The sequence below is a fragment of the Chlorocebus sabaeus genome, chromosome 20 (genome assembly GCF_047675955.1).
Source record: "Chlorocebus sabaeus isolate Y175 chromosome 20, mChlSab1.0.hap1, whole genome shotgun sequence".
Classification (NCBI taxonomy): Eukaryota; Metazoa; Chordata; class Mammalia; order Primates; family Cercopithecidae; genus Chlorocebus; species Chlorocebus sabaeus.
In genome coordinates, this window is record NC_132923.1 from 14,763,750 (window position 1) to 14,783,875 (window position 20,126).

The window sequence follows — 20,126 nt, forward strand, 5'->3', positions numbered from 1 at the left end:
GAGAAATTCAGAGGTTAAGTTTAAGACATGTTAAGTTTGAGTTGCCTGTCAGATAATTTCTCTCCTGGGCCTGGTTCATGCTTTGTATGGAAGTGGTCCTTGTATTTCCTCATTGGTATTATCATACCTTTAAATAATGATGATTTTATTTTAAAGGCCTTGCAGGTACCGAGCATAACAGGAATGAAGAAAATTCTAGGGCTTCTCCAGCCTCATTGACAAGGAAAAAACAAACTACTCTTCATTGCAATGTTGATATTTCAAAACTGGCATTTAATTATTTACACACTTTCACATATTGAAGGTACATATACACGTGTATAAGTAAATCTGTATGTGTATATGTGTGTATAAAAGTTTTCAATAGCTCGACTACTCACAGCTATCCTAGAGAACTTTACCAAAGCCCAGGAGACCTTCTGCAGTTTGGAGAATAAAATAAATCACAGTAATCCACCATCCCCTGTAATCAAATACATTTTGACTGAACCCAATAACAATGACTCAGTTTGTAGCAAGGTGCCAGGCCCAGCCCTTGTCTTCATCTGACGTTGAGAACTGAGCAGCCAGAAGCCAGTACTCCAGAGCCCATAAAGCACCGTCAAAAGCGTGGCCTTAGATCACAGTGATTCATGGGGATGGGCAGGAGTCTCCAGGGAAAACAGCTCACGGGGTAGCTGGTGTGCTTCTATGTGGGAAGTGAGGAAAATGAAAGCTCCTGGGCGCTTGGTAAAGATAAGAAACAAACATGAGCTCCCGGGGTCTTTAATAAAAAGAACTTTGGCTGTAGAAAAACAAACAAACAAAAATTATTGAAAACTTAAATTCACCCTCAACACGAATTAATTGGACACTTGGATATAACTGAGATTTGTAAGCTGTTTCTGCCCTTGACCCTGGCTCCAGCCTCTGGAGAACGAAAGAGGGTGGCTAGCACAGAACTGCGGGTCAGCCCCTCAGGACGGGGGTTGCTGGTTTAGGTGCAGCTGGTGAGGTATGAGAAACCCAACCACCCAGAACCGCACAGCAACACGCCCAGCCGGCCCCAGTGAAGACATGCAGTTTCCTAGGGCTGGGTTTCTTTATCCTGTTCTTTGGAACCCCAGGGTACCCGCATAATTGTTTGGGGACACTAAGCGGGTATTTGCAAGAGAAATCTGAGTTCTTTCGTGTTTGGTGAAATAACTGAATTTTCCCATGCTTTATGTGTGAGGAAATAATTTCTGATTCTTCTCTTTATTTTCTCTTTCTATCGTCATACATATACTTACCGCCTTCCTCTGACAGTATTGATTACCAAGCACAATTAAGCACTGAGACAGAAAGTTAACAGCTGACGTGGGGTCACCTATAGGCAGAAAATAGATTCGTGTCTGTTTAACAGTAACCCAGATAAGAAGCCATGTGAGATAGAGACAACTTCTATTACAATCCTCATAGCACACCTTCCTTTTAACATTATTTTTATGATTTAGCTCCCTCCAATAGGAAATGTTTGGCCACCCACTGGTTTTGTGCTTTATACACTTATTGCTTTAAACGTGTTACTAAAATCTTACCACCAAATTAGGACTCCATGACTTTTCTTAAATGTAAGGGTTTGTGACTTTGAAAAAAACTACAGGTCTGAGTTAGAGAAAAGAAAGTGGCAGTGAGGCTCAAGTTGTCTAAGCAGCATGGGAAATATGATACAATTTAATGTTATTTAAAGCAAAAGAGATGAGTCTAAGGATTTTGTAAAATAAGCAAATTTTTGCAAGTGATCTTCCTGTGGTTCTCTCACCCCGTGCCCAGCCTATCTTCCCCATCCCGGCCAATCTGATTACCTGATCCCTTGCTTAAAACTTCAAAGTTCAAAGTCTTTAGTGGGTCACACTGGGCTCTCTGTGACCCACTCTCTCTCTAGGCTTATTTTATTATTATTATTATTATTTATTTTATTTTTTTTTGAGACAGAGTCTCACTCTGTTGCCCAGGCTGCGGTGCAGTGACGCAATCTCAGCTCACTGCAAGCTCTGCCTCCTGGGTTCTGGACATTCTCCTACCTCAGCCTCCTGAGTAGCTGGGACTACAGGCGCCTGCCACTACACCCGGCTAATTTTTTGTATTTTTAGTAGAGACGGGGTTTCACCGTGTTAGCCAGGATGGTCTCGATCTCCTGACCTCGTGACCCGCCCGCCTCGGCCTCCCAAAGTGCTGGGATTACAGGCGTGAGCCACCGCGCCCGGCCTAGGCTTATTTCTTACTTCTTTACTTCTTCCTCCCTTAAAGAGGCCATCCCATCAGTAGGCCCTTGCTGTTCCCATTTCCTCTGCTTCAATGCTCACCACCATCCTCCAGGACTGCTCTCTCCTTTAAGAGTCAGTTCAAAAAATCACCTTTCCTTTGAGCATTCATTGAATTTTCCTTTCTGGCCCATTGCATCCTGTCCATACCTTCACTGTAGCAGTCATTGTATCGCAATAACTGGTTTACACACCTGTTTCCACATCCCAGCCTTTGCACAGTTCTTGATACACAGTAAGTGCTCTATAAATATTTGCTAAATAAATGATTCCTTGGGTTAAAATGCAACTTCCCTCTCCTTTCAGCACCTTGAAATTACTCAGAAAAGGAAAAGGAAATGACTGAAGTGTAGACAGTTTAAGCGGAACATAGCAAGTATCCTGGCCACCTGTTAAGTAGCAAGAATAAATATGGAGACTGGGGTCGCAGCACCTCTGTGGAGCTGTTGTGATTTCTGTTTACAACAGCCTGGCTAAGCAATCTGTGGGACTCAGGGCAAAATGGAAATGTGGAGCCCCTATTCAATAATGAAGAACTCCAAACAGTGACTGTGGAGCATTAAACCAAGCTGGGTCCTGTCCAACTGCACAGGTGGCACATCCATGAGGCTGGCCCTGATGACCACAGTTGCGTTGTGATGATAATATCAAGAAATATAGAGCGCAGGGAGGCTGCGAGAGATGTTGGATCCATTTTTTAAGGAGTAGCTTTAAATATGTAAAATTGTTTTCAATTTATTTTCTCATGCCGCCTCCTTCATAAGACTCCTATAATTATGTCTGTTTTCATTTATAAGTGTAAAATCTTTTCTAAAGAAAATTATTTTATTTTACATTGTTTCAGGGAAAATGCCACATACTTCTAGTTAGTCCTTAAGAAAAAATGCTATGAGTCACACACACTCCACCACTTATCCTGAAGTGAACAAGTTACTACTGCATTTTCTCCATTCAGTCCCAAAATTCAGGAGAGGAAGGAGAGAAGATTGGCTGGGCTTTCACAGGAATGTGTTAATATGAAACATCTTCATCACTCTTTCACTGATTTTTTAAAAATCTTGCATCAGTTCTCCATGCAGTAGCATCCAGTCTAAATGTAATTTTATTTTGTAACAATCTTAGTAAATGAGAAATTGTTGTATTTAGACCCTAAATTTGGCTTGTCAGAGATGATCGTGATGAAATGGCATGTGCTGATTTAAAAAGTGAAGGAAGATGTATGATGGGGTATTTTTAAAAACCAGGTGGGGAAGTTGCTCTGCACTGCCGCAAGTTCTCCAGCAGGGGGCTGTGAGAGGAGTGCCACACATCCAGCTGCCCACAGCAGCCAGACCCACCGGTCTCTTGCTAGCCCTCTAAGTGGGTACTTGCTCTGCTTTGTGGCTACCTTTTATGCCTTGACTCCCTGTCTGTGAGAGTAACAACAGGACCACACACCATTAGTGACTGCAACACTTGGGTACAGCAAGGAGGGGAGCGCCCCAAGAAGCCAGACCAGAGGGCAAATGCCAGGTAGGGCCCTTCCTTCACGTTCTCATCTTGTGCTGCCCATGCTTGGCTGTCAGTCTGTTCTCATCTATAGACTTTAAAGCCAGAGAACCCAGAAACATGGCTAAGTTTGTGAAACAAAATCTTCATTTTACTCTCCTAATTTCTCTACAACATGAAAGTTTCACTACCCAGCACCAACACAATACACCAGATTGAATCAGAATCCTTAAACTTGTGAGCTCAGTTTTCTCATCTGCAAATGAGATCATTATCACTCACGTCATAGAGCCCCTTAAAAATCAGCAAGATGAAGTGTGCGGAGACAACTGGTAGAGTAGGCACTCAAATGTTCATCTCCACATTTTCTGTTGTCTGGGACACTTGCATTACTGAGAAGACAGGGCTGCTGAAAACGAAGAGAAAATGGCTCTCCAAAACAATTGTCGGAGAGAAAAGCTCAGACTGTGAAACACCAGCAGAGCCCAATTTGTACAAGTCTGCAGATGACTCTGCACCTGCCGCTCCTCGCTTAGATTCTCTCACCTAAGAACAAACACGCACACAGACGCCCACTCGCTGAGCTAAAAACACCTACAACAACTCAAAAGAAATACACACACCAGAACAGAATTAACTGCACAGAAGCACAACAGCGAGTCCATTAGACACATAACTTGCAGGATACACACTGATCTGCTGAAGATGTGTGTGGTGGGAACTGAACTGTGCACAAAGACTGAGCAGGGTTAGCAGAGGTGATGGAGATGGGGGGAGGTGGGGAGCCAGAAAGGACCACGGAAACCCACGGACTGTGGAAACCCATAATTTGCAGGTATGGTAATAATATTCTACCTTAACAAGACCCAGAGACACCTCATAGCTTATTCAAATAACTAAACATACAACCTTAATTACTTCATACCACTAAACTGGCTCTCACAAACATTCCTAATGAAGACCATTAATTGCCCTGGAGGTAAAGTTCAGCAATGGGACCAGGGTTACTCTTCTGCTCATAACTAGGATTTCATGACTTGAGATAGGAACAGTACAGAATAAACCTGTATGAGTAGTTATTCCTTAACAGCATGGAATACGCTTTGAGAAGGTACTTTTATTTGCTTTCCCTAACCATCACCTTATTGATCAACTCCAATACAAAGAGTTTACGCCTCTGGGTCACATGGCAACCGGTATGCCCAGTACTAAACAATCAGGAATCCAAATGAACAAAAAAGGCAGTTCAATTTTGTAAGAAACAATATATTTTATTTTTCTGACACCACAGCTCTGGCGAGTGGTTTTGTACCAAATTTAATGGAGGTTACACAGAACGTCTTACGCATGGGAGGGGGAGGAAAGGGAAGGAACCACAAAATTGAAAACAAACAGAAACAAAATCCTGGATAGCTTTTAGCATCTGTTCCACTCCCACATTAATAAAATTCACTTGGGAATTCCTAATAAAAGGAGAACAGAAAACAAGGTGGGCAGGGAAGGGTATGATGGGGAAGAGAAAGACTTAGGGGAAGAAAAGACCAGAGAGCATCCCAAGGACAGACCTCTCCCTCCCAGAGCCAGGAGGACGCTCGGCACGGAAGGCGAGGCTTTGCTAGATTTATTTCCCCAAAATAACACTGTGTATTGCAGCTGCCAAAGGGAAAGAGAGAGGGAAGCAGAGGGTCACCAGCGGGGGGCACAAGGGAAGGAAACACTTAACTGAGGAGACAGAGCAAAATGGGAGAGAGAAAACGAGAAAAATGTGCCAGTGGGTTGGTATACTGGGAGACAGACAGTGCTGAAGAGCACTTGAACTGAAAAACAAATGTCCTAAGAGTCATTATTTTTTCAAAAGAAAAATCTCCCCCCTCCCCCCACCCCTCGCTGAACTTAGTTCCTTTTTTTGTGCTTTTCATTAATACTCTGCTCTGAGGTCGCTGTTTGGTTTTTCTATACACTGGAGTTGAAAGAAAATAGTCCAAAGGTCTGAAGATGGATTCTCCACCTAAAGTAAACAGCCCAGCATTCCTGTTCTCCTCTTGCCCCAAAGACTAAAGTCTCTGCTAAAATCCCTTTTACAATATAGTACAGTACACACAAAAAAAATAAAGCCCAAATCAAAAAAACAAAACCAGAAAAGAATCCTGGGAGAAGCCAGTCCAAAGGACGTAAACATACAGAGAACGGTGCAACACATGACCGATGGCAATTCTCAAAGCACAGCTACAGATTCCCAAAAGTAGGTGCCATCATGGATACCCAAGTCCACAAAAATAATTTTTAAAAAATAAATCTTAAAAAAAACACACCTGTTGATTAAATGAATAATTTGTTTTCAGGTAAATCCATACATTCTCAAGTTCCCCCCTCCCCCAAAGCAGCCCTCGGGTCTCTGTTCTCCTATTGCATGACCAATAGTAAGTACTCCTGGAACTCCCTCAAAGCAGCTCTCAGGACCTGGAATCTCATCTTGACAAGGATCGGCACATCCAATCTTAGCAGCTTAAAACATCATGTTTCCTGGGTTGCCAGGTCCTTGGCTAAATCCACCCATGCCCACGTCAGCAGCCATGCCTCGGGGCCTCATCTGCGGAGGGATCATGATGTTCTGTTGGGGTCCCATCATGCCCTGCATGGACATCATCATGCCTGGAGAGCCCACAGGCCCAGGGTGGGTGTAGAGCCCAGCAGGCCCCCGATCCTTGCCAGGAATCATGCCCACGGCAGCGGCTGGATTGCTCATCAGGGTGGGCTGGCCGGGCATTGTAGATTGTGCTGGTGACATCATCCGATGGTGAGGTCCCATCATGCCTTGTTGGAGAAAGGCTGGTGGTCTCATGGGGTTGTGGCCTGGCATGGATGGAGCTGTACCAAGAGGGATGTCCGGAGTTCCCACTGGCCCTGGACCTCCCATGCCAGGTAATGCTAGTCCCATTCTGGGGGCTTGTTCGCCCATCATCCCCTGCATATGTGAAAACCCAGGTCCAGGACCCTGGGGCTGTTTACGGCCTGGAACTTCCCCTCGAGGGAAATATTGCAGCGTCTGGCTGGGCTTCTCAGATGGAATAATGCGGGACAGATCAAACTCAGGAATTCCGGTAGCTCCAGGTCGGATGACCTCCTGCAGATCTGGGTCTGTAAACACTGAAGGCATGCTGTTCCCCAGGACAGTGAAGGAGTCAGGACCCCCAGGGCCTCCAGGCTTGCAAAGTGCTGCATCTGCTGAACTTTGGGGCAGGTTGCTGGGACGGCCAAGGGGGCCTTCTCCTGGGAAACCCATCCCTCCTGGGAAGCTGCCCTGCCCCCCACTGGGGCCATTGTGAGGGAATGGAACCTGCTGTGGGGGAGACTGTACTGGAGGGAAGCCCTGGGGGAAGCCCATCCGTCCTTGAGGTACCATCGGTGGCTCCTGGGACCCATGCCCCATGATAGGATTGTGTGACATCAAGCCAGGCCCCATTGGGACCCCATGAGGAGGTATGTTGGGTCCCATGGCATTTGGAGAGGGCATCTGACTGGAGTGAGAAAGTGGCTGGGTCATTCCCATTGGGCTGAGGGTTGGCATCGGAACCACGGGGTTTGGACCTGAAATTCGAGGATTCTGTGTATTAATGCCCATTCCTAGAAAAATAAAGATATCAAAGGAATCAACTTAACCAAAAATCAACTCAGAAAAACTATAATAAATTAACAAAAAAATTATTGTGCATCCAATGCGCATAGTATAATGCTGGGAAAACATACAACACACAATCCCCGCCATCAATAAGATCATAATACATCTGGGGACATACAAACCAAGAGCTCTACAGGACAATATATTATTGAGTCTTAAACTGTATGATTTAAGAGTGTGTAGAAGATAGCAAGGGAGAAATTCTCATGTGTGAAAAGTTATAAATTAGCACATAAATGAGTTTCGTCTTCCTCACTGGAGACATTTAACACAGAAGAAAACAATTTGCCTGAATGACTCAAGTACGGTCCTTTTGGCGAAATCAGTACTACAATCCCAATGATCAGGAATCCTAACAAACTATCAACAGGTCATTTTCCAATTGGCATTTGGCATTATTTTATAGTGCCTTATAGAGAAAGCATTTAAAACTCGAGATTACATGAAATGTTCAAGAAATAACTTTTAATAGAAAAGGAAAGTAACATATTCTAATACAGTCCCTGGGACACTGAAGTATTTCTGGAATTACCACCGAGTGTGGTACGAGGCTTATGCTCTTCCTGGTACATGTACTAACCTGGTTAATTAGAGTTACTGATAAATACATAGCATGCATAACAATCAGAATAGAACTGGAACCAGAAACTCATGGCTGAAAACTCATGGTCTCTTTGCTGATCGCTTTCACCATCCTGATCATTTTCTGTTAGTCAGGTGGCAGGGGTCGAGGTGAGGGGTGGGTATAAGGAATGAAGGTGTACCGAATGTGTAGGGAAGGGAAGGATTTTATTACCTCCCTAGTCCTTAAAAAAAAAAAAAAGAAGAAGAAAAAAAAAAGGCTTCTCTAGGAAATAGGAGCTTTCCACTGTCTGAAATCCTGTGGCTGCTTGTGGTTTGAGGCTGCTCTTCCAGAAAAAAGTACTTGAGAACTAAAGACTTTCCAATCAGCCTGTTAGAAACTGCTCTCTCTATTGCTACATGAGGACCCAAAGAGAAAAAAACAAAAACAACAAACCCTCAAAACCATCCAGGTACACAGAAGCATCAGAACTATAAAGAAACCTGCTTTCTTACAAATAAGGAATCAAGCTAATAAGAAATTATCTTCCTCTAGTCAAGACACTTTCATTCTACTGAAACTACCTTAGATGGAAGATTTTTTCTACTTGTTGAACTTCCACCTATTCAAGTGTACAGCCATTGAGAAAACGCTTCAAGAGGTTTCTCTTTGGTCTAGCACTCACTCCACAACCTGCCTTTCTGATTTCTTACCTGGCATATTATTCATTGATGGCAAGTTGGGAGAACGAGCTGGAGGGGAGTCGTCATCTGAGCTGGCCACAGTCTTGATGGCATCATGGTATAACGGGGTGGAACTGGGCATTGCAAACTTGGACATTCGAGACATCATAATAGAGAGTGGGTTCTGGGAAAGGGTGGGCTCTGGAGGCATGGTATAAGGTGTACTAGAGGGAAGACTTCCAGGGATATTCACAGAGGCAGGCTGGCTGGCTGTAGGAGGTGGGGGGCCACCTAAAAGGAAGCAAAATAAAACAAAACGGGCAGGGAATTAGATTCCTTTTGAAGGGTATTGGGCCCTATGATTATGAACTAGCAAGGCCAGGAATGAAACAGATGAACAGGACAGTGTTATTAGACCCCAGACACAAATCATCAATCTTCTAGTCAAGCTCTGTGTGAGTGCAGAGGGAGACCGCGGCGTGATATGGAGGTGACATGACGAATCAGCAGATGTGAAGACAAACACACCAGAATGTGTTAGAAATATTAGTTCAAGCTTGGGGAAAATATGGTTTACAGACAACCATTTCACTGAATAGAATGTGAAATAAGTGGATCTCTTTCCCTTGCCAATCACAGTTTAGAATTCGACTCAGGTATTAGTATGCCATGAAGCCAGACTAGTGATATAGCCCCAAGTACTAACGACATCACCCTACACGCATTCTTGATTAATTTCCACAACCAAGACGTTTGAACCAAAAAGGTCTGAGGGGGCTGTTCCACTGTACTGCTTCAGTGAACTGCTACTCCACAGAGAGACACTTTAGCTTGGTAGGATAAATCTTCTATCTTGCTCTGATTCTAGTCTTTCTCAGGTGGAGACAGCGCCAACCTAGTATTTACACCTTGGTGCTACTTCCACTGACCACCTCAAGTACCACTCACAAAACCATCAGCAGCAGCAAGAATCTCTCCCAGGAAGAAAATCCTCCTAAATTGTAGCTGATCTGTGAAAACTGTGGTCTACTAAGGAGAAGGTTTTGGTAACTGTTTCTGTGGTCAACAGGTATTTACAAGAACCACACAAGTCTTACAGCAGCTTGCCCTGTTTAGGATTATACCCAGAATCTCGATTCAAGGGCAGCCGCCTGCAGTGGGTCCAGTATTTAAAGAAGCCACATTCATCCACCGTTAAGACATTTTATTGCATCTGTTCATTGTGCGAATGTAAATTATTCTGTGAACCCAATACATATTCCCCATTTCCCCTCTTCCTTTTAACAGTCCCTCTGACACACATATTTTTTGCTGAGATTGGGCACTTCTGCATAACCCCATGGAAACACTGATTATGCACCTTGCCACGAATACGGCCATTTCAACAAAGACTGCTAGAGGTGTACTCAAGACGCCAGTTTTCTTAAAGTAACTGTATCAGGCTCTAGCAGTCTCCAGCTACAAGGTGCAACTGTGAGGATGCAAGCATACTGACCTGACTCTACATTTCCCAGCATGGCTGGGGAGGCCATGGTGAGCGGTGCTTTATGGTTTGGAGGGATCCCAGGACTCTGAAGGGGAGGTTTTGGAGAAGAGGTCCATCCAGGTGACGGGGCAGGAAGTGATGGAGACTTGAGGTGGACAGGTGAAGCAGCAGCAGACCCCAAAACAGGGGGGGACTTAATGGAAGCAGCAGCAGCTGGGCCCGCCAGCATGCCTGCCAGCTGCGATGGAGTCTGGGGCGACTTGAGGTTCCCCGAGGGCGAGCCCAGCATTGGTGACTGGACTTGGTGCATCGTGGGAGACTTCAGAGGGTTAATGCCTGGGGAATGCACCTGGCTGCCTGCCACAGATATATCCAGGGGCTTCCGCCCCAGGCCGCGCTGAACTGGAGGAGCTGTGTTGAGGCTGGTGGGGTTACTGGAAGGGTTGAGAGGTAGTGGTGGCATATGACTGAGCCGGCTGTTAGTCCTTTGGTCGGGCCCAATTGGTTCTCTGAGATTCCGCAAGCCACTGTTGCTGCCTGGACCCTGAGACATGGGAAGGAATGGTCTGGGACCCATGCCATACTCCTGCTGGGGGTGCTCACCAAATGGCAGTGGCACCATCTTCTGCTGAGCAGGCAGCATGTCTGAGCCACCTGGGCGTAATTTCAGCATCTCCTCAGGGCCCGCCCCAGCCTCTCTCATCTTCTGAGGTATCATCTGAGAGTTGGATCCCATGTTGACGTTTAGATTGACATCTCCCTTCATCCCACTAGGAACCATCCCAAACTCAAGTTCCCGACCAGGGCCCATCTGTGGGGGCATTCCTTTTGGAAAGTCACCCCTAGAAGGACTCAGAGGGCCCTCAACTGGTATTCGAGGGAAAATGGGGTTATTCCCAGGCTCCATGTGGCGCTGGGAGCCTGGAATCATCCTGTTCATCTCCATGCTGGGCCTGATGCCTTCCATGGCCATCCCTGGGGGGAGACCCAGCTGTTTCTCTGCCAGCTGCTGCTGAAACATCTCTTCAGACAATCCTTGGGGGTTTGGGAAGCGTTCCCCTCGGCCAGGACCGCTGAAGACGCCCTGGCCAGGAGGAAAATTTCGACCATCTGGGATTTTTGGCACATCATCTGGCCAACTGACTCCAGAAAGACCTGGTCTAGATGCAGGGTTGGGGACATTTGGCCCTTCCATTTCAGAGTTTATCATGCCTGCAAATCCAGGGAGGCGCATCTGGCTCCCTGGCATGTTAGGGTGGGGAGCCATGCCCCTCGGGGGCAGAGAATGTGGCATGTTGATACCATCAGAAAATGGCTCTGCACCCCCAGGTGCCCAGCCTTCACTAGGGGTCATCTGGTATGGAGGGGGGGGCCCTCGGACCACTCCCCGAGGCCCGTGCTGATGGACCATCATGTCCTGGAGGGAACATTGCTGGACAACCACTTGTTCCTGCTTCCTCCTCTTCTCTTCATAAAACTCCTGCTGCAGTTTCAGCCACGCTATCTGCTCGGGAGTCATATGGTCGAGGTGGTCGGGTCCTATGGTCCCAGACTGCGAGTTCATAGAAGGTGGAACCATTTCATCTGGAGAAAAGGGCACATCTCTATGTCCTTGAGGGCCAAATGGAGCTCCCACGTCTGTCCGGGGCCCAGGTCCCTTACCTAGGCTTTGGGATTGGGCCATCATGGCCTGTATTGGCCCTTCTGGTTTTTTCTGAGGCCCATCTAATACCCCAGGATTCTGCTGGGGTCCCCCACTTTGTGCTCCTGTGAATTCTTTCTCATCAGGAAAAAGCATGCGCTGGATATCTCTGAGAGTTTGTAAGGAGCGCTCCCGGTGCTCCAGCTGCTCCTGAGATAGGCCATCGGGATTCTCTCCCAGTGTGGGGGGCTCACCACTGGACACTGGTGGAGGCGGAGGGGCTTTGGGATCTGCTGAAGAGCTATTGCTCCCCTGGGAGACGGGGGTCACCGCCCGATTGTTGGGTGTTGAGTTGGGCCCAGTACCATCTGGGGGCAGTGGAGTGGAGCTGGCAGGACTTCCTACAGAAGGAATCAGTTTGTTTTCTACCCCAGGACTCTCCCGGTCCAGGGGACGTGGGGGTGCGGCAGGCTTGGGTGCTGGTGCCGGAATGGGTGGAGTTGGCTGCAGTCTGGTATTCTGGGAAGAATTCTGGTCCTGGTTGGCTGGAGCTGGGGGCTGTTGTGGGAGAGGTTTCGGATCATTCCGAAGGGCAGATATCTGTGTGTTCTGAAGACAAACAAATATTTTAAAAATCATTGGTAAACTGAACAGAAGGGCAATTAAAAGAGCAAGATATGTTATAAAGGAATTGTACCCAGTCACATAAATCTAACTGACACTGGCTGTAGAAAGTGCTCATGTACAACCCTCTTTTGGGCAAGGATTTTTTTTTTTTTTTTAAACTTACTGTCAAATGGCATCCTCTTTCCCGTGCTGAAGATTAGATTTCAATAACTTTAAAAGTATGCCAGGGGAGAGCCACTCTGCCAAAGTGAATACATTTCAGTATCTATTTTGAGGAACAGGTTTGATATCACATGTCTACTATGTGTTTCTGATTCAGAGAGAGATTAGTTTCTTGGTATGTGGGAGGCTGTACCTAACACCTTTTTCTTTTCCCTGAAAGTATAACTGGGTATGTAGACTTCTCATTGTCAATCAAAAGGCCTGATGTTGCCATCTGAAAGAGAAAGCGTAAGTCACTTGCAGCTCTCTACTCTACCAGCCGAGGAAGCGCGTAAGGCTGCTCCATTTCAACGTCTACTCTGGCAGGGTGACTACTGAGACGCTCCCCTCCTGGAGTTTCCAGGGGGTCTGACATCTCCGGTTTCTGTTTTTGGTTTGTGATCACTGATTCCATATTTGATACGAATTTGTACATTAACTGTAGTGAGATAATCTGCAGACAGGAAGCTTCTGTGGAGAAATCTGAGGCTATCTATCTTATGGTGTCTCTTGAACTGTTCTTTCTAGTAGACAGTAGACTGCCCTTTTATAACATGCTGGACGATTGCCTTATTATTATTTATTAAGTACCAATGCTATATAAGTCCAGGGTAGAAGCACACTCACCTACAATAGCTGACATGGACACCTTGAATGTTTGGAAGAGGGATGTATATGTTCTGGGTCTAAACCAATAGCACTGCTGAAATGTAAGAGGGCACTGACAAATAGAAGGGCTTGATCTACAAACTCTGTCTCAGAGACCTTTCACCAAAGGCCTTTCTCCAGACCCTTTTTTCATGTTCATTTGCTCCTACTTGTTCACTTAATCCAGTCCATATTTCCAAACCCTTCAGGCTCTTACCTCCTCACCTACTCTCTGGAATGTTTACCTGTGTGCAAATATGTAAACAAATAATTATGTGTATCTCTGCATATGAACAATTTGTGTTATATATACACGAAAACATATCTTTGAGTACTTATATGCTGTGAATACATACATAAATGTTGGATTTGGAGGTATCCATGCACTTCTGTCTGTAGGTATCGAGTTGTGTAAGATCGGCTGAATCTTATATGATTCTGTACAGTCAAAAGTATATTTCACGTCCACAACTCCTAACTGGAGTGTAGACGTCACCTTGATTTTCCTTCTAGTGCCATTTTAAGTTTGGTTTTGTTAGTCAGGTTTTGTTTGTCGTGGGTGGGTACTGATTTCATATAAGGAAACCATGACAGCAGAAAACATTTAGATGGGGAACAATGGATTATTCCCAATTCCTTCCTTAACTCCTTTCCTGATTTTAGTACCAGAGACGGTGTAGGTGTAGTATTAATATTAAGAACTACCATTAAGTCAATAAAAGGTTGGTTTCAGCTGCACTGTACTGTATTCATTCCAGGACAATACGCATTTTAAATATAATGGTATGCATCTTCTACCCTCGAGTAGTCAAGATGCATGGGGAATGTGAAATTCCTTTTCTAAGTGTAGGAAGGCCTAAGCTCTGCTTATGTCTACAAAGATGGAGACTTTCCTGATACACAAAATAGGAAAGATGCCACCTATTTTATCTTGAATTGTCACTTTGATCATTTATTGTCAATTAACTTTTCCCATGTTTAAGACTCATCCCAAGGGCCGGGCGCCGTGGCTCACGCCTATAATCCCAGCACTTTTGGAGGAGATCGAGACCATCCTGGCTAACACGGTGAAACCCTGTCTCTACTAAAAAATACAAAAAATTAGCCAGGCGTGGTGGCGGGCACCTGTAGTCCCAGCTACTTGGGAGGCTGAGGCAGGAAAATGGCATGAACCTGGGAGGCGGAGCTTGCAGCGAGCCAAGATGGCGCCACTGCATTCTGTCCTGGGTGACACAGCAAGACTCCGTCTCAAAAAAAAAAAAAAAAAAAAGACTCATCCCAGTATTAGATTTCATGCTCCCTGAAAGCAGGGACTGTGTCTTGAACCTCTTAGTATCTCCCATAGCATTTGGTGCAATGGCTTGATGATGCCAGATACAAGAAATATCTTTTGGTTCAATTTGATAAACTACATCCACTGTATGCTTTTTCTAATGGAGTTTATAGCAGGTGCTTAAGATCCAGATAGAAAACAGACTAACATTTATTACAATTTTACAAATATCAAGCAATTAAAAGCCTTCAATGGTCTTATCACTTTGAAATAAATATGAATCACTTTGAAAGTTGATGAGGCTCTGATTATGATATTGTCATCATGTACTCCAGAAGTTGTAGTTGCTGCTTTTTTTCTGTTCTTTGTTATTCAACTAGCTCAAGAGTGTTATTTTTAAAAAACCTGCTCTGTACACAGGGTCTGAATTTAGATTTTCCCAGACACGATTACATGAAGGAAACCCAAAGATATTTTTGTAGGTCCTCTTTTAGTTTGCATCTTCTTCCCCCTAGCAATTCATCAACCTACTATCTTTCTCGTAGAAAACGCTAGTACAGTATGATATGCCTAATGCCCCACAATGTCAGAATTAGGTTAAATGCCAAGAACACAGCTCATACCATCAAGACTACCTTCCTATCAATTAAATTCACCACCTCCTTTCCTTTGCAGTCACTGTAGAATCATTAAACCATTACTCGGTTTCTGAAACAACATACCAGAGGGGCTGTGCTTCTCTCTGTCTTGCTGTTAGAAACGTTCTGGATGTGGAAAGACACGATAGTTTCAACCTGGCCCTTCAAAACAGCTTCTGCAGCTCTGCAAAGATGGAAGAGACAGCACACACTAGAACTTGTTTCTATTTCACTAACTGTAATTCCAAAGCACTTTAATCCCACAATAAACTTGTAAGGGAGAAGAAGGAATATAAAGAACCACCACAAATGTTGAAGAAGAAATCAAGACAAACATGCTTCATTATTTATGTTTACCACTTACCATCAAAATTCTAAAATTAAAAGATAGCCATGTGCAAATCCCAAAAGAGGCATTAAAAAACAAAAACCAAGATTTTCTCCGGAAACCAATCCACTGTGGTAGGCGTTTTATAGAGAATCTGAGTTCAAAATCCCAACCCAAGAAGGTGGAAGATAAGATCGTACAATACCTAGTGATAGTTTAAGGCTGTTAAGATTCACTTTTTATCTTAAGTGAAAAACAAGTCAGAAAACCATATGTAGGGTATAATCACAGTTCTGATAAATAAAAATTGATTCATCCATCCGCTAGAAATTTATATATAAAAATGTTTACAGTAGTTATCTCTGCAAATTCCAGAGATACTAATTTTTAGTTATACTTTCTAATTTTTCTAGAATGGACATTTATTACTTGTGTTGTTTAGAAAACAACAACAGGTAGGTTGCAGAAAAGTGTGTATTGTGCAATCAATTTCTTCTCTAAAAAGAGATATATATGGCCAGGTGCGGTGGCTCATGCCTGTAATCCCAGCATTTTGCGAGGCTGAGGCAGGCAGATCACCTGAGGCTAGGAGTTCAAGACCAGCCTGGCCAACATGGTGAAACCCCATCTCTACTAAAAAATACAAAAAATTAGCTGGGCGTGGTGATGGGTTCCTGTAATCCCAGCTAATCGGGAGGCTGAGGGAGAAGAATTGCTTGATCCCAGGAAGTGGAGGTTGCAGTGAGCTGAGATCGCCACTGCACTCCAGCCTAGGCAACAGAGACAGATACCATCTCAAAAAAACAAAAAGAGGTATATAAGTATATCTGTACACGCATGAAAAATTTCTGAAAGGGAAGCAAAGGATATATTATCAGTGGTTGCCTCTGGGGGAGTTTGGGTTGGGGAGGTTTTATGTTTTATCTCTTTCTGTACTGTTAACTTTAGGTGATAATAAAAGATCAATCTGCAATGGGAATAAGAACTTAGGTCCCCAGACAAGCCCTGCCCAACAGCAAGACACAGCCATCAACTTACTTATTGGCCATCTCAGTAGAAAACACATACACCACTTTGGCTGGAGTCTTCTGAGCAGGTGTGGGCTCTGGGGCAGTAGTTTGGCCATGGGAGGGGGTGGAAGACCTGGGGGCTGTAGCATTTGATGGGGTCATCGAGTGTGGTGTGTGCTGGGAATCCTGGGACTTTATGTGGTCAGCAGAATTACATTCTAAAAGAATAAAATGACTCGTCATAGAAAGAATACAATTTCCTTTCTTCTGCTAGCATTTATAGCATCACAACACAAACCAACCTTGAGAATTTCAAGGAAGTACCACCTTGCTAAGAGGAAACCTCTTCTACTCATAAAATTTCAAATACTCTTCTCTCTCAAATGACTAATCATAGAGCAGTCTTCTCCCACTTCCTTACCTCTCTATTACACCTCCTTCATATATTAGCCTAAATGTCCCTTCTTCCTGGTAACCTTTTTGAAACCTCCTAGACTTAACTGGGGATGGATCTCGCAGCCCTCTAACTTCTCTTATTTCAGCATTTATCATCTTTTACTGTAACTGTTAATCAGGTTTCTAGGTGCATTCAAATCTTTGAGGACAACAGCTGTATCTATCTTGCTGACCATGGCCCCCCAACATAGTGCTCGCACTTATAGCAGGCCTGCCAAAACACTTGAGGGAGGAGGGGAGGAAGGGAGGAGAAACAATCACCCAGGTTTTCATTTCTAATTTGGGTTGGAAAATCATACTTCCATTCCTTGAATACTAACTTCATGTTCTGGCCTACAGTTAAGACTTTTGGTCTTATACTGGGAGGCAAAAAGCCTAAAACCACAGCTGTTGGTCCCATAGCCTTCTTGGCTCACCCCATTTTGGTACCTGCCAAATCTCTACACATCTGGTAGCCACTCATTCCTGCTACACTAAAATCAGCTGTAACAAATCTGGACTACTGCCAGGGCCATGAAGGCTTCCTCTCGTGCCTGCAAGTGTGGCAAAATGGCAACTAGAGAATACAAGCCCCAAGCCTTGGAGGATTGCTCTGATGGAGGAGAGAAGGGGATACCAGAAACACTGCCCCAGTGGGGGCTGCTGGCACAGACAAACTAGAGTGACTGGCTTGAAACGAAAGTACAAACAGCACAGAGGCCAGAAACGTGTACAAACAGGGTTAGGCCTGTGAAACATCCTACCATAACCCCTAAATCATTGCATCCTTAAGGGCAAGAACTCCTCAGCTAGGAGGTTCCAAACAATTCTTCAGCTAGTAACAAAATGAGAAGAAATAGTTCCATCATAAACTGTAAGAACTCCTGCATCTGATACCTACTCTCCCCACTTGTCTGATACTAGGCTCTCTGGCCTCTGTCGAATGTCAGAGGCTTTCCCTCAGGAGGCTTTCCCTCAGGAATTTTTTTTTTTTTTTTTTTTTTTTTTTTTTGAGACAGAGTCTCGCTGTGTCACCCAGGCTGGAGTGCAGTGGCGCAATCTCGGCTCACTGCAAGCTCCGCCTCCCGGGTTTTACGCCATTCTCCTGCCTCAGCCTCCGAGTAGCTGGGACTACAGGCGCCCGCCACCTCGCCCGGCTAGTTTTTTGTATTTTTAGTAGAGACGGGGTTTCACTGTGTTAGCCAGGATGGTCTCGATCTCCTGACCTCGTGATCCACCCGCCTCGGCCTCCCAAAGTGCTGGGATTACAGGCTTGAGCCACCGCGCCCAGCCTCCCTCAGGAATTACCTACTTCCCTCTGAGTCTCAAAGATCTTATAGACATACCTTTAATGTCAGAGTCATCGTTTGGAGTCCCAGGATCTCTCTGATCAAAGGAGTCGGCGGAAATACTTCGCTCCCTTTTCCCCTTGCCCTTGGCACCATTTCCAGCCCCATTCTTCAGCCCCATGCTCCCACCTGGGCCAGGGAGTGCTTTAGGGGTATGGCCCCCACTCTTGGAGTCACAGGGGGATGGCTGGGATTGGCTGGCTGAGCCCCCCTGTTTACCCTGATTGGAGAATTTGGAATCCAGCTGGGGGTTTCCAGATGGGGACATCACTGTAGGGGGACGGACCATCACCTCCTGCTTTGACTTAGGGCTACTAAAAGAAACAAATAACAAAGGAAGATCAGACACCAGACACAACTGGTCAGCACAAATTAGGGAGAAGCAGTTTCTATTGAGGGTCAAGGAAACCCTTAGGACTAAAATAACCACCCCATGATTCACCTCAGCCATTTGCTTGCTCCCACCACCCCGATCCCATCTCAGAGCTATCAGTAGACAGGAGGATCAAGCAGAGTGGCCAGCCAGGTTTCAGGAACCCTAGAGTCACATGGGGACCCATCTCCAGGGCTTCTGTCAATAAAGGACAACGGTTTCTATGTACATAGAGAAGTGACTCTTACACTAAGACTAGCTCAGAGTAAACAAGCAGGCATCGTTAAGATCAAAATACTACCCAGCCCCAGGCTGACGACAAGAACAGCTGTAGGAGAGCCTCACTTCCCTGATGGAAAATGCAAGCAGGTCCCAAAGAGCACGGGAGCTGGTGACTGTCAGGTTAGGGAAATCCTCCAGGATACTAATCCCTCCCAACAAGCAGTATTCCACCAAAGTAGATAAACCAACCACTGCCCTCAGGGAGTGAGGACAAAATTCTTTTAGAGTAACAGTTTAAGTACTGGGAAACAGGAAAAAGCGTCACAGTGGGAGTCTGGGGAATAATGTTTTAGTTCTAAGGCGTCAGGCCTCCTCACCATTCCAGGCCTCAGTTTCCCTGTTTGCCAACTTGGGCAGATTGTACTGGTTGGTCTCTATGGTCCTTTTGTTTGTGCTTTGGCAGGGAGGTGGGTGGAGAGGTCAGGGAATGATGAACAGAAGAATAACAAAGGAAAACTCTAACATAATCTTTGATTACACTGTATCCTGCTCACTCTTATATTACTATTTACTAATCTATTTTCTCTTCCTTTCCCATTTGGGTTTCGTTTACTTCTAATTCAACATACTGTTTCACCAATGAGTGTTCATGGTGTGACTATGGCATCCCCAAGGGGCTGCAGGAAGAGGCCCTAGCCCTTACCTCTGTGTGTTTCCTGATGGAGAGTTCCTCACTTTAGGGTTACTGGAATGCATTGATTGAAATCCTGAGCTTGCAGTCACAAACGGGACAGGCTCACCGAGTTCCTCTCGGGTTGCAGCAGAAACAGCTGCTGGGGGCAGTGGCACTGGCCCACTGCTTGCTGGGTGCGTTCCTTAGCGCTGGCTGCCTGTATGCCTTTTTCCTCTTTGTTTTTCTCTGCTGTGGAAGTGGGTCCTTTCCCCTTGCAGCTCCAGCATTCTCTGGGTGCGTACCTCCTGCTGCCAAAGGAAAATCTCGCATCTCCAGGGCACACTACAGGAAAAGGCCACCCAAAAAAAGTTGGGAGCAAAAACAGAGACATAAAATACCCTTACAATTGGATCAAGGTGAAAGCACTAGCCAACTCAGCGAAGCAGCTAGACCATGCCTCCACTTCCAGCAGGGTGAAAGGAAAGGGTGATGCTCCCATTGTGGACAAATGTTCAGGGGCCACA

The 20,126-nt window shown here is 45.3% G+C and overlaps 2 protein-coding genes across 5 annotated transcripts in view; both read right to left on the minus strand.

Annotated features, from left to right (window-relative positions):
- Positions 1–5,038: 5,038 nt before the first annotated feature.
- On the minus strand, positions 5,039–19,736 carry BCL9 (BCL9 transcription coactivator). 3 transcript variants are annotated; one of them, XM_008019347.3, is made up of 7 exons: positions 19,633–19,736; positions 18,554–18,648; positions 16,579–16,768; positions 15,297–15,396; positions 10,193–12,434; positions 8,728–8,988; positions 5,039–7,397 (listed from the first exon to the last, which is right to left on the minus strand). In XM_008019347.3, the coding sequence occupies exons 1-7, from the start codon at positions 19,683–19,685 to the stop codon at positions 6,280–6,282; spliced, it is 4,059 nt and encodes a 1,352-aa protein (XP_008017538.1). In that variant the 5' UTR covers positions 19,686–19,736; the 3' UTR covers positions 5,039–6,279. The 3 variants fall into 3 exon arrangements, with proteins under 3 accessions (XP_008017538.1, XP_008017536.1, XP_008017533.1); XM_008019345.3 differs by having other exon boundaries at positions 5,039–7,361; positions 18,332–18,648; XM_008019342.3 differs by having other exon boundaries at positions 18,332–18,648.
- Positions 19,726–20,126, minus strand: part of LOC140709472 (uncharacterized) — a 74,929-nt gene continuing 74,528 nt past the window's right edge. For both annotated transcript variants that reach the window (XM_073008433.1, XM_073008432.1), the window contains exon 4: positions 19,726–19,944. In XM_073008433.1, coding sequence (XP_072864534.1) covers positions 19,726–19,932 — 207 coding nt within the window. In that variant the 5' untranslated portion in view covers positions 19,933–19,944. The remainder of the gene's footprint in view (positions 19,945–20,126) is intronic.